We start from the raw sequence: 15019 nt of genomic DNA on the forward strand, positions 1-15019 counted from the left end.
TGCGGGCTCTGGAAACTTCTAGAATAGTGTTGGAGCACGTGTTGAAGATTACTGACTGAACTCAATGGCATTTGTACTGACTAATCCTGTGGTTCATGTCGACCATAGCCAGAATATTCCTCTTCATATGTATGGGGTTGCTCCCTTGAGGTATGATACTGTTCCCCATAATACTGTACTTCTTCCTCAACCTCCTGGCATTTCACATGTAGTTCAGAAGGATTCTGCGCTGTCCCAAAAGGACCTTCATCCTCTGACTTGTCACCTAGTAGATGCGCTGGTGAAAAGGGAAACCTTGCTAGGTGAGGTTTGAGCAGATAATATTGTCTCTGCCGGTGTTTACCCCCCCACACACAAACAGAAAGTGAGGACAACGGCATGAAAGGTGCTTTCGTCAACGATGCCATAGTTGGGACCATCGCCTACCAGGTCTTCATTGGAGGTGTTGTCGTTGACGGGGCTTTTTTCGGCATAATTGTTGTCAACAGGACTCTTGTTGATGGGGTTCATGTCAACGGTGTTGTTGTTGACAGTGTCGTCGATGGTGTTCTTGTCAACAGTGTTGTTGTCTGTGGTTTCATCTAGAGTGTCCTTATCAACGGCATCCTCCTTGACGGCTTCATCGTTGAAGGCGGCGTCATTGTTGTGAACTGACATTTTGAGGTGGGAAACGTTTTAAATGGTTACATTGTTGACGGCAAAGGCTTGGAGGGTCGCATCAAGTATCTCTCCTTCAGAGAAGGGGTAGTAGGTTCAGATTAAACCTTTTCTAAGGAAAGTTTTTCCTTTTCTGAAGAATGTGGAGATTATTCATATCTCCTCGAGTGCCCTGATGAGCCATGGTGAGTCTTATTCAATACCTTCTTAGGTGACCCTGGGAACACCCGCTAACTGGACCTATCCCTTTTGCAGGATTTTAAAGTCTTTGTGGAATCATCACTGTCCTCCTCAGAGGGTTTTCTTTGGATTAGCATTTTGGAGCCAAATTAATAATCTTCCTTTCGGTCCTTCAAAAGTTTTTTGGGGAAAAGGGCGGCATACCTTGCAGTCTTTTACCTTGTGTTCAGGGTGTAGACAGTAGATGCACTCCTTGTGTAGGATCCTCTGAGTGCAGTCTCTTTTTTACAGAAGGCCCACATGGCCTGAACAGACCTTTCTTAGCTGGTTCGGACATGGTTGTTGGGTCGGAGTAAGAATAACTAGGTGTTAGTCTTGTCCTGAAGTGAAGTTTTCTCCTATCACATGACATGCAGTAGAAAATCTGAGGGAATGAAGCTTCTGTGGTGAGTGCTCTAGAAGGTTCTGTTGCCTTACTGGCTGGACTTTGGTTCTTATTAAATGATGAGGATAAGCTATGAAAGTGATTTTTTTTTTTTTTCAAAACATTAACTGTTTGGAATGTCATTGACTACTGGGACTCCCATTTTGATGATGGCGAATGATTCAAGCATGTTAATCTATGAAAGATCCAAAAATTGGTGAAGTAAAAACAATCACAAATCCAACAGAATTTACACAGGAAAAACCTATTTGCTTTGTCAAAGTTTGTTGTCAAGCGCCATAGGTGTGATCAATAAAGAAATTAGCATTGTGGAGAAGAGACTGGGGCAACACACTTTCTTGTTAGAGAGGTACATACTTTATCGGATCAGGCAGAGTATACAGAGGAAATGCAAGCCCTAACTACGGAGGGGAACAGCATTACAGAAAGGCAGATTTGCTGTGCTTCAAGAAAGCTACAAGTAATTAATTCAGATTCAATCGTGACTGTGGTGGACTCAGCCCCAGCACAAATACTGCAATAAGTCTGGTTCACATCTTCCAGGAATAGAACTAAAATGGTGCAAATAGAAAAAAGGTTACTTTTTGTCAGTGTGTGAATGTGGGTGTGGTGAAGGGGGGCAAAAACTGGAAACCTCAATTACACCTTTAGAAGGCTTTGTGAGGGGTTTGTTTGAAAATGTGTACAGTGGATTGAGTGCAGTTCAATCCAGCATGACAATCTGCATCTAAGATTCAGCAAACATAAGTTACAAGTTGGGGAATGAGCCAGTCTATTCCCCAAGAAGCTTGGCTTGAAAGAGGCTGACTTAATCAACAACATTTATCACATGAACACCCTGGGTCTACCCTCACTGGCGATGACACATGTAGGGCCTGTGGTACAAGCACGAGGTGGAGGAAAGCAGTTACACAATAAACTTAACTCTAATTTATATCTAACCCCAGAAACCACACCGTAGAACACCCCCTACCCCTTTGTAAACCAAAAGGAAAGTTGGAAAAATCTAGAAAAAAAATACAGTGGGTAGGTAATAGGGTGAGACACCAGGGAACTCTTTGAGGAAATTAAAGTGATACAAAGGATACCCTGGGTGGGAACCGGAATAAAGACATGCAAGGGTAACTGTGTTGTAATTAATTTTAGGTCCCCAAGGAAAGTGAAAAATTGGAAACAATATTGTATGACAGATGGCTAACCCTGAGTGGCAGTGAGATGAATCAGATCCGCTTTGCTTCTTTTACAGACCGCAATACCAAAGTAAGCAATAAGGTTGCCCACATACAAGTCTGATTACAAAACACAAGAAAGAAAGGTCTAATGTCCAGACTTCCAATCAATTTACCGTGCTGAACCCTATAGAAGATATAAAATGACTGCTGCTCCCTTTTGGTTCTGAGCATTCAAAGTCCTCTGAGGGCAAAGCTGAGAAAATTCAGAAAAAATTCCACAACATGTCTAGATCCAGATTGCTTTTTAGGATAGAGGTTATCTGTCCAGTCTTTACCGAGCACAGGAAACTTACTTCAGTGAAGGATGGAGTTTTTTTTTTTTCTTCTGATGGCGGTAGAGTGCAAGAAAGAAGGAAGTGGTAGGAGGGGGAAGTGATGGGGCAAGAAAGAAGGAAGTGGGGGTGTGGGAGGGACCGGGTGCAAGAAAGAAGGAAGCAGGAGGGGTGGGAGGGAGGGACAGGGACAAAACAAAAAGGAAGCGGGAGGGTTTGGGGGCAGGAAAGAAGTTTGCAGGAGCGGGTGGCATGCAAGGAACAAAGACAGGAGAGGGGATGGATGAGACATGGAGGAATAGAAAGGGTCTGCAAACACATGCACTTTGCTGGAATGCTAGACCAAAAGTAAAAAAAAAAAAAAAGTACTTTTGCAAGCAGGCAGCCAGTGGAAGGATACTGGCCGCAAATGAAAACTACTTGGTCCATGCACTTGTGGAGGACAGGAAGATAAAGTTGAAGGTGGAGGATGATCAATGTACAGCAAGGAAGTGAGCGCAATGTGAATGCCAGCCAGTGGTAAGTCAGGGGTGGGTCCTAAGTGAATTTTTAAGTTTTTTTTTGTTTACAAGGGATTTCTCAAGGACAGCACATGTGCTGTCCAGGTGAAACCGAAAAATAAAAGAATGTGCCACAACAGCAAAAACACAAGAGCTCCACAAGGCAGAACAAGAAACTCAGTAGTTGATCAGTAAAAACGAATTCCCTCACTACCTCTATAAAATATGTTACAGAGAGGATTGTTAGTTTGTCCAATTCAAAATTAATGTGTATTTGAAAAAAGAAAAATAGGTCTATATGTCCACCTGTAAGTTAGAACTGAGAGCATTTTCCTTCACCATTCTCAGGACACACCAGATAAGGAAATAACATTCAAATCAAAATAAACATAAGAGCCCCCTTTCACGAATAAAACAATAGAGATTTATGAAAAATCAGATTTGAAAGATGTCCAGAAAAATGGTTTTTCATCTTCAGTAGGTAGGGTCAATTGTTAATGTTGTGAATGGAATGCATTATCTCACCTAGCAAAAAAAAAAGAAAAAAAAAAAGAGGTAAAATAGTGATTCAAATCAAAACACCTGATAGAGAAAGAGCTACTGTTTTAATAGAAAAAGTATGGTAAGTTGAAATAAAATGCTGTCACTGATAGATAAGTAATATCACTGAAAATCCTCGGAAGACCATGTCATTGAAATCAAGAAGCAAATCACAATTTAGACAGCGTATGAAACACATAAATTAATTTGTGTGAGAAAAAGTTTTAATTACAACATAAAGAAGGGATTCCAGCATTATATGGAATACCCAAGGGCCACGAGATCCTCCATTGTGACCTATGTTCTATATATTTGATATTGCGCACGACTCAATGCCGTAGGAGTATTTCGGAAATGTGCTGTATGGGCAGATGAAGAGCCGGATAGAACTGCCAAGTTTTCAGCAACTTCTTAAAGTTCCTAAAATTGAGGCAGGTGCCAATGTGAAGAGGGAGAGCATTCCAATGGTAGGGGGCTAAGTAAGAGAACACTGTCACCAGATTTAAAGGGTGCAAATTTGGGGGATCTGCAGAAGAGCTTTGTTAGACGATCTCAGCTGTCTGGGAGGCAGTTAAGACTTCAATTTTTGATGTACATAAATGGTCTGGACCTGATACAAGGCCTTCTGTATCAAACAACAAAGTTTGAAAATGGCTCGTTTTTTTTATAGGCAACCAGTGCAGTGCTTTTAGAATAGGGACAGAGGATGACCAGATGGCAGGTTGCAAATCAGTATTTTGAACAACCTGTAATTTAGCCAGCAAGGTGTCATTAGCTGCAGCCAGCTGTGTCAATCCAGGAGACTGTTATCAGAACCTGGACCAGGGTTTTCCTTGCGGTGGAAGGTAACCATGGGAAGGTTTTTCTTTTTTTTTTTTTCAAATAGTTTAATTGTGGCAAAGCAAGTGCTGCATGTAGCATTGACATGATCTCTCATAGATCATTGATAAATCAAGGTCGAATTTCCCTCCTAAATTTCTCACCACCTGCTTTTGAAGAGGGGCAGGTCCAGGATCGGAGGGCCACCAATCGAGTGACCAAAGTTCATGTGTCTTACCAAACAGTACGATCTTGGATTTATCTCTGTTTAGCTGGAGACAAATTGTAATTATCCAGCTTGCGATTTCTCTCATGCAATGCTTATATTGATTTTGCACCTGATCTTGATCTGGCCTAAAGGAGAAAATTATCTGAGTGTCATCTGCCTATCACATGATCTCCACACTGCATGATCTCACAACATGAGCAAGAGGGGCAACATAGATGTTGAATAGTGTTGGACTCAAACAGGAGCCCCGAGGGACTCCTTTATTAACCTGTATCTTTCTAGATTTAAATGGTCCCAAACACACTTGTTGGGAGCGATTATCAAGGAAGTCCCTTAGCCACAGTAAAGCCCCGACCTACATGCATGCTTCACATAAACTGCAGATTAGAATGAAATGGGAGACCATGTCAAATGCCGCGGACAGGTCCAGTAGGACCAATATGACTGGGGTACCTGCGTCAAACAATAAACAGATACTGTGCTGTCTCCATACTATGTGGTGCTTGGAAACCTTATTGTGAGGAATGTAAGAACTTGTTATCCTCAAGAAAGGATGTTAGTTGTTTATTAATATGGTTTACTAAGGTCTTAGTGAGCAGAGGTAGCAGTGTGACAAGTCTATAGTTTGCAAGCTCCTCAGGATTAGCAGAAGACTTTTTAAGAAGTGGTGCTATTTGTGCACACTCACAAGCTGCTGGTACTGAGGCAGACGTTAGCAAGAGATCAAAAAGTTTTTACCGAAGGAGCCAAACAATTAGCTAGAGTGGATGTTGTTTTGGGAGGACAGAGGTCTAACTGGGAGCCAGATATTGCCAAGGTTAGCATCTTCTGCACCTGTTCCATCAAACAGAGTTCAAATGCTTCAAGAGAAGCTTTGGTAGCCAGGTGTTGTTGACTCAGGAACAGTGCCATGTCTGAAAGCGTTGGGTATGCCGGAAAACTCATATCCTGGTGATTTTATTTTCAAAAAAGTTAGAAATGGAGATGCTGAGATGCTAGTGTAGTTTGCCAAGTGTCACTCTGTGTACCACTGGTAAAGTACTTAGATGGTTATCTGAACCAACTACTTAAAGTGATACCATCATTAATCAGATATGACTGACAGTTTACTAAAATCTGAAGAATGTTTAGTCACTGATGGCTACATATTCTTCACATATAATGTAGTAAATGTATACACAATAACTCACATGAGGCGGGGAAGGAGGCAGTTTTATACCATTCATATTTCAAATGCGAGGATTGGCTTAAATTAGAGATAGATGATAGTAGTATAGCCTCAAAATATATGAACATCTTTATGCTTCAAAAATAAAAATTTGTTAGTGTCAACCCAATGGTGGAAAGGTCATCTATTACAATATTGGTGATATATAGACAATGTGCTAGGTTTATGGCGATACAAAGAAGAACCTAATGAATTTGGAAACCATCTTAATATATCACATCACATATAATTCACCTTGAATATTGTGCAACCAGAAAAAACCTTTCTATATTTAAAAATAAAATACCAAAAGAAGTTTACAAGCAACATTCACTTGAAAAAATAAAAACAAAACACAGCATATTAGATGCTTGAAGCTTTTACCCAAAGACACTGACCGAGAACCTGCCCTTCAGTCAACTATTAAGACTGAAGAGAGAATGAAAAATACCAGATAGGGAAAACAGAAAAGTATCAGAAATTTTACAAAGTATCCAAGCAATAGTGGATGTGGGAAACAGAAAGTAAAAACAAATGACAGAGGAAAATCCTTACAGAAACTATCTCAAGGTTGTAACTGTAATTGTATTTATATAACGCTTACTTCTCCTGACGAGGCGTTGAAGTGCTTTTCGGCAAACAACACACTACTCCGGAACCCAAAAGGAATTAGTGGTGGATTAGGATAGGGAAATATGAGTGCAGTATTAGTATGAGTTAATATGAGCGGAGGATATGTGAGTTTGTTAGTTGGATTGACTAGAGTAATGGAGGGACAGAGGAGGAAAGAATCAAAAAGTGTTAATTGGGAGTTTATAGAAATAGGATGAGGCTTGGGATAAGTAAAGGAGAGATGGAGGATGGAGAAGTCTATGGAAAGGGGTTAGGGAGATCATAGTAGCAGAAGGGGTTTTGGATGAGTCAAAGGTGAGATAAATGAGGGGGAATTTAGAAGGGTTGTTTGGGAGATCATAGTAGTAAACTGAGGTGTGGGCTGAGATAGGAGCGGTACAGGAGGGAAGAGCTCAGGCAGGGTTATTTTGGAGATCAAAGTAGTAGAATGGGTTTGGGATGAATCAGAGTGAGGATGGAGGATAGATTGATAGAGACACAGGATGACAGGGAGGCAGAGTAAAACGTTACAAGAAAGTAAATTTGATTTTATTATTTTTCTAATTTATTTATTTTAATTTAGTTATTTAATTTTATGTATTTTTATTTTTTTCTCTAGTACAGTAGGAGTAGCGTAATAATTAAATAGATATGTCAGATCTACACAGGGTCTACCATGGAGGTTAACATTTGCGCAAAAGATTATCTTATCAAAATGGTTTGCTAGCTTCATCAGCTAGCTCATGCTGAAGGTAAAATGTGATAAATCTCACTCAGTACAGACTGGGATGACTGTTATTTCTGTTATTGTGTTATTGTGTTGATTTGTTACCAGAGTTGGCAAGCATTAAGCCGGTGATTAAACATGTGTTTTAGGCAATTTCTGATCCTTGACTCTATGTTAACCAAGATGAAGACGTGAGGGCACCAATGTATTAGTTGAGTTTCCAGCTTGCAGCCCACGTGGGGGTGGGGGGGCTGGAGGGGTCCTAACCAATCAAGTTTTCAGGCTACCCAGCAGTGTCCTCTTATTTGATTTCAATGAAAAAGAAAACATGTGAAAACAATTCTAACATATTCTAGAGAAAGCAACAAAATAGTATGACTCATGAACAAACAGTGGAATAATTTGGAGAATGAGGATACTTTAGATGATCTCTGAAATTCTAAGCCTATGTTTGTTTTCATTAGAAAAAGACACACAACAGAGGACTGTGAAAGCAAATATATCCAAAACATTGAGACAAACCTATTTTACATCCAAATTGAAGTGCACATTTCCTTGCTTGCAATGTGCACAATGTAACAACGTAATAAAAAGGGATGAAACAGCATCCAAATTACAGGCAAATATAATACAAGTTAACCATTTTGCAGCATGGGCAACAATAAATCTCATCTACTTACTGAAATACCCATGTGGGAAGTTTATGTGGACAAGACAACCAAGATGTTAAAAAAGAATTTCAGAATATAAATTAGATACCAGGACGAAAAATGAGACAGTCTCATTGGCGTAGTTGTTTTTTTTTTTTTTTTTTTTTTTTTTTTTTTAGAAATGAGACATGAAATTAACCAATTCAAATTAGTAGTACTCTATGAAAGGAGGGGATACAGACAGAAGAAAATATCACGTGAGAGAGACATAGTTCAACAAGAGGCATGACTTAAAAGGTGCTTTTTATATTCACGTGGAAGTAATATTTTAGAAAATAAGATTAGGGTAAAAGACAAACAATGAAAATGTCAAATGTATACAGTGTGAATTTTGTGAGATCCTATCAGATAACGGATGTTACTACAAATAAGATTTTATTAGACACACAAAAGATAGTGCGGATAGTGAATATCATCTGGTTCGGACTTTGATTCTGTGAGGAATTTATATCCATAAACTAAAAATGCAATTGATAAGTCTGTAAAATGATTAGATGCTTTTGTTATTGTATATAAAAACGTTTTGGTATTGCCAACACTGAGGTGGGAATCAGGTCTAAAGGGAAATAGTTAAAAGGAAACTGTTTGCAAGTTAGTTTTTTCTATTTTTGATGCAAAATACTTAGAAAATACCTTGTGTTCATTCCTTGTTGGAAACAGTAGGCTCTTGTTCTGAATTAAATTACTGTCTTGAAAAGTCGGTAGTCATGTGACCGCAGCGCTCACTAAATGAATGCACAGCTGCCATGCTGGCTATCAGTTTCTTCTTCAGAAACGATGGAAGGACTGTGGGTTCCTATTGGGCAGATAATAAAACTAAACAGATATAATGTGATTTAGTAATGTGGTGATAGTCACTGCTAATAGTGTACTCTAGGTTTGATTCTAGCGTAATGCCAAATCCCTAGTCCCCTGACGATGGGACAAGTATCCTGAGAAGCTCTGGGAAGTACAAGTTGAACACTGTCGGCAGTCGGTAGTGAAAGTAAATATGGAATGAAATACCGCTATGTACAATGTACAATGATGCATTAAGGAAATTATGAGATTAGAAGGCATTATTAAAGATATGAAAAACAACTAAGAGCGTGTACTCCTTGTTAATGGTGACAAAGTCAACTCATTATGTATTCATGTTTAAGATACTTTTGGTGAGGGAGCATATGGGTTTTTGGCCAGCAGCATTTTGCTAAATTGTATTGTCTAGAAAGCCAAAACAGTCTGATCGTCTCACAGAAGGCAAAGGACAGATACATAGGAAGGATGGAAAGTAAAAAAAAAACTAAAAAAAATACATCCATATTTCGGTTTTATTTTCCTGCCTTAAAGATTTCTATGCTTTTTTTAGTGCATCATTTTGAGCACAAAGTGTGTCCTAAGTAACATTTTCATATATTTTAATCTTCCCGGGTCCTCTGAAAGGTTTCACAGCCCATGCACTCTTTCAGTCACGAAGGAGAAGATGCTGTAATTTACAATGCACTACCTTGAATGAACCGATTCCTGTGAAGAAACACACCAATGAAAACAGCAAACGGTGCAGAGTTCTGAGGAGAAAACTGTTTCCGGTGATTAGTACTGGCAAGGCTACCAAAGCCAGCAGTTCCCTTTCACGTATCACAGCCCACACAACCTTCATTAGGCTTTAGCATAATAATATCAATAATAATACTTCTTTATATAATGCTTCATACCATACTTCTGCAATTTCTAAGTGCTGCAAAATAATAGGTGTTAAAATTGCCGTATGTAATCGTTGTCAGCTTACCACAATTGGGAAGATAGATGCCTAAGTTGGCCTCTGCAGAATTCGAACTTCTAACTTTCAGTTCACTGCATCTTTATGCTGCAACTGATTAATTCTCTGACCAATCGGGCTGGCAAATAAATGACTCTCTGAAGCAGGGATAAACCTAAAACTTCTTCAAAGTAACAGAACGCTGGGGCCACAGATGTATAATGTTATCTAGGCTCACAAAAAATTCTGACTGCTTAGAAGACCAGTTGGCAAAAAGAGGCTGCAAAGAAAATGCCTCCACGATTACCCCTCACTTGCTCGACTCTTTGCTTTCCAAAAGAAAACCAACCCATGGCTTTCCTAATTAAAATAGAATAGCAAAGAGATTCAGTCACTATACTACTGATGCTACTACAATTGCTGCCAGCACGGGAAGACTTCACAGCTAATTCTTTTGGCCACTTTAAAGTACCAACTTACACACCAGGCAGAGCATCTCTATCAGAAAGTCTGCTATCCCCCATGGCTCCATCTACATGCATGGGCAGAAGAGAGAGGACTGCCTTTCATAATCTTCTGACGGCTCCTCACAATTACCCTAACCCTTGTATATTTCACAGAAACCCTTTGAAACATTTCTGTTTATACTTCTAAATGACCAGCAGCGCTCCAAACAGAGGCTCCAAAACCCTGGATTAAGCAGGTAGCGCAGAGATGAGCGAGTTCACAGTGTCTCCAATTACATAAATGAGCACAATACAGGGGAAGTCAGTTCAAAGAAATTTTAAAATCTTACCTGCCCAATAATAAGTGGAACTACTACGGTCATGAACAGCTGTGAGAATATAGATGTGAAAGGAACAGAAGATGACGATCCAAGCTGTGAAATAAAAGAATGGACAAGTGAATCCAGATTTTCACTTTTCAAGATCAAATATGTGCACTCCTGTTTTCCAAAACCAAATAGATAAATAATCAATGTGCATTTATATCATCAAATCAATGGAAAATATGTGCTTTGCTTGTAAAAGCAAATCTTAATTTTGACGTCTAAGAATGCATCATTTTGAAATAGCACTCAACAGGCTGCAGCTCTGAAACGTCAAGGACAGAGCAAGGTAGAGCAGCATCGTTTGTATCTGAGGGGGATATAAACACCCTTGCACAGTGTCGCAAGAGTAACTTACACCCAAGTACTGTGCCAGTGAGGAGATGAATGTTCTATCTAACCTTGCACCTAGTGGGTGTGAAGACTGTCTCCCCCTCGCCTTGCCAAATGTATTTGGAGGTGGTAAAAATATGTATCTGCCCTGCTTCTCTGTGGCCTCCAGAAATGTTGTATAAAAAAATTATAAATGGAATGTGTGAATTAATCTCAACCACTAGTGTAGGAAGTTGGCTCTGTATGTGCTATTTCAAAGTAAGGAATAGCATGCACAGAGTCCAAGGGTTCCCCTTAGAGGTAAGATAGTGGCAAAAAGAGATAATACTAATGCTCTATTTTGTGGTAGTGTGGTCGAGCAGTAGGCTTATCCAAGGAGTAGTGTTAAGCATTTGTTGTACATACACACAGGCAATAAATGAGGAACACACACTCAGAGACAAATCCAGCCAATAGGTTTTGTTAGAGAAAAATATATTTTCTTAGTTTATTTTAAGAACCACAGGTTCAAATTCTACATGTAATATCTCATTTGAAAGGTATTGCAGGTAAGTACTTTAGGAACTTTGAATAATCACAGTAGCATATATACTTTTTACATAAAACACAATAAGCTGTTTTAAAAGTGGACAGTGCAATTTTCACAGTTCCTGGGGGAGGTAAAGTATTGTTATTTTTAGCAGGTAAGTAAATCACTTACAGGTCACAGTTTTGGGTCCAAGGTAGCCCACCGTTGGGGGTTCAGAGCAACCCCAAAGTTACCACACCAGCAGCTCAGGGCCGGTCAGGTGCAGAGGTCAAAGAGGTGCCCAAAACACATAGGCTTCAATGGAGAGAAGGGGGTGCCCCGGTTCCAGTCTGCCAGCAGGTAAGTACCTGCGTCTTCGGAGGGCAGACCAGGGGGGTTTTGTAGGGCACCGGGGGGGGACACAAGTCAGCACAAAAAGTACACCCTCAGCAGCGCGGGGGCGGCCGGGTGCAGTGTGTAAACAAGCGTCGGGTTCTCTGTAGGTTTCAATGGGAGACCAAGGGGTCTCTTCAGCGGTGCAGGCAGGCAAGGGGGGGGCTCCTCGGGGTAGCCACCACCTGGGCAAGGGAGAGGGCCTCCTGGGGGTCACTCCTGCACAGAAGTTCCGTTCCTTCAGGTGCTGGGGTCTGCGGGTGCAGGGTCTTTTCCAGCCGTGGGGACTTTAGGTTCAGGCAGTCGCGGTCAGGGGGAGCCTCGGGATTCCCTCTGCAGGCGTCGCTGTGGGGGCTCAGGGGGGACAACTTTGGTTACTCACGGACTCGGAGTCGCCGGAGGGTCCTCCCTGAGGAGTTGGTTCTCCACCAGTCGAGTCGGGGTCGCCGGGTGCAGTGTTGCAAGTCTCACGCTTCTTGCGGGGAGTTGCAGGGGTCTTTAAATCTGCTCCTTTGAAACAAAGTTGCAGTTCTTTTGGAGCAGTGCCGCTGTCCTCGGGAGTTTCTTGTCTTTCTTGAAGCAGGGCAGTCCTCTGAGGATTCAGAGGTCGCTGGTCCTTTGGAAAGCTTCGCTGGAGCAGGTTTCTTTGGAAGGCAGGAGACAGGCCGGTAGGACTGGGGCCAAAGCAGTTGGTGTCTTCTGTTCTTCTTCTGCAGGGGTTTTTCAGCTCAGCAGTCCTCTTCTTCTTGTAGTTTCAGGAATCTCAATTCTTAGGTTCAGGGGAGCCCTTAAATACTAAATTTAAGGGTGTGTTTAGGTCTGGGGGGTTAGTAGCCAATGGCTACTAGCCCTGAGGGTGGGTACACCCTCTTTGTGCCTCCTCCCAAGGGGAGGGGGTCACATTCATATCCCTATTGGGGGAATCCTCCATCTGCAAGATGGAGGATTTCTAAAAGTCAGAGTCACCTCAGCTCAGGACACCTTAGGGGCTGTCCTGACTGGCCAGTGACTCCTCCTTGTTTTTCTCATTATCTCTCCTGGACTTGCCACCAAAAGTGGGGGCTGTGTCCAGGGGGCGGGCATCTCCACTAGCTGGAGTGCCCTGGGGCATTGTAACACGAAGCTTGAGCCTTTGAAGCTCACTGCTAGGTGTTACAGTTCCTGCAGGGGGGAGGTGTGAAGCACCTCCACCCAGAGCAGGCTTTGTTACTGTCCTCAGAGAGCACAAAGGCTCTCACCGCATGAGGTCAGAAACTCGTCTCTCAGCAGCAGGCTGGCACAGACCAGTCAGTCCTGCACTGAACAATTGGGTAAAATACAGGGGGTATCTCTAAGATGCCCTCTGTGTGCATTTTTTAATAAATCCAACACTGGCATCAGTGTGGGTTTATTATTCTGAGAGGTTTGATACTAAACTTCCCAGTATTCAGTGTAGCCATTATGGAGCTGTGGAGTTCGTTTTTGACAGACTCCCAGCCCATATACTCTTATGGCTACCCTGCACTTACAATGTCTAAGGTTTTGCTTAGGCACTGTAGGGGCATAGTACTCATGCACATATGCCCTCACCTGTGGTATAGTGCACCCTGCCTTAGGGCTGTAAGGCCTACTAGAGGGGTGACTTACCTATGCCACAGGCAGTGGGAGGTTGGCATGGCACCCTGAGGGGTGTGCCATGTCGACTTAGTCATTTTCTCCCCACCAGCACACACAAGCTGGCAAGCAGTGTGTCTGTGCTGAGTGAGGGGTCCCTAGGGTGGCATAAGACATGCTGCAGCCCTTAGAGACCTTCCCTGGCATCAGGGCCCTTGGTACCAGGGGTACCAGTTACAAGGGACTTACCTAGGTGCCAGGGTTGTGCCAATTGTGGAAACAATGGTACATTTTAGGTGAAAGAACACTGGTGCTGGGGCCTGGTTAGCAGGGTCCCAGCACACTTCTCAGTCAAGTCAGCATCAGAATCAAGCAAAAAGTGGGGGGTAACTGCAACAGGAAGCCATTTCTTTACAACTAGTAATTAGTCGGGGCAGCATCCCAGTCCATTGTTATTTTGCACTCCATGCCACCTCAGTTTGGACCCAGCCATATGCAAATCAGCCTTGACCCTGCTACAATGAGAACAAGTCCAGTCCGAGATGCCAGGCCAGGTCCTCTCTGAACCAGAATGCAAGCAAACCTAGAAATTAAATTATTAGATTTAATGTGCAGTGTTTATGCAAGAGATAGAGAGAATCATCCTACTCAGGGCTGGAACGGGGAAAAAATAAGTCCTGGCAAAAATGTTAAAATCATACCTGCTCTTTTTTCCTTGGTCTTTCATCTCTCTATTTTCTCTTTCCTGAAGCCCCCAACTCCAGTGCCTTCTGTTATTAATTGGGGAAGCTGGAGGAAGTAGACCAACATCCACTCTGGACCTACAAACTGGCCTCCAAAGGCTCAAACCCACCAGAGAAATGCCCAGTGGAAAAAGCAGGCAGCCTGGGTCTGATCATGTTGGTCTTTCCTTTCCTGCTCCCGCACCCTAAAAATGAATAAGTGGCAGGTGGGGTCGACCAAGATGGCAGCAACATTATAGAGCTCCGTACTTTGGGCCTGAACTTTTGCCTGCCAGATCACCCTGGATTGCCCACGATTTACTTCAAGGTGCTGATAGGGAGCTCCTCCAGAGTCATTTGTTTGGACTTCACTTTCTGTGGAGATTCAGAAGTAGGTTCCTTCGGTCTTGCCTGACTACCAAGAAAAGGTGTGCACTACTCAATATGATCCTGTGGTGCTGATGGTGGTAATTTCCTGAATGATAAGCCTGAGACATAGGTAAGGGAGGAAGCACCGGGATAAATATTGCTGCAGGATAAAATGAAGGAGAGCAGATATTGCAGGTATTGCCTTTCTAAACCAGATTTAAGTGGGACCATCACAGCACTCAAGGGCACGGGGTGAAGGAAGCTGCCGGGGAAGGATATGTCACCTAGTGGGAGAAGATCGGCCATGAAATAATTGCTCTGACAGAGGAGGAGGATCTCCCACAGGTGCTGACTCAGGGGCAGACAGGCCACTGAGGCCAGAACTTGTTGGAGATTGTGTAGAC

At 42.2% G+C, this 15019-nt stretch overlaps 1 protein-coding gene across 2 annotated transcripts in view; it reads right to left on the bottom strand.

The window, feature by feature from the left end:
- Positions 1–15019, bottom strand: part of SLC10A7 (solute carrier family 10 member 7) — a 661109-nt gene that overhangs the window by 145732 nt on the left and 500358 nt on the right. For both annotated transcript variants that reach the window (XM_069242617.1, XM_069242618.1), the window contains exon 7: positions 10665–10748. In XM_069242617.1, the coding sequence (XP_069098718.1) occupies positions 10665–10748 (84 nt within the window). The remainder of the gene's footprint in view (positions 1–10664; positions 10749–15019) is intronic.

This window comes from Pleurodeles waltl, chromosome 1_2, assembly GCF_031143425.1.
Source record: "Pleurodeles waltl isolate 20211129_DDA chromosome 1_2, aPleWal1.hap1.20221129, whole genome shotgun sequence".
Classification (NCBI taxonomy): domain Eukaryota; kingdom Metazoa; phylum Chordata; class Amphibia; order Caudata; family Salamandridae; genus Pleurodeles; species Pleurodeles waltl.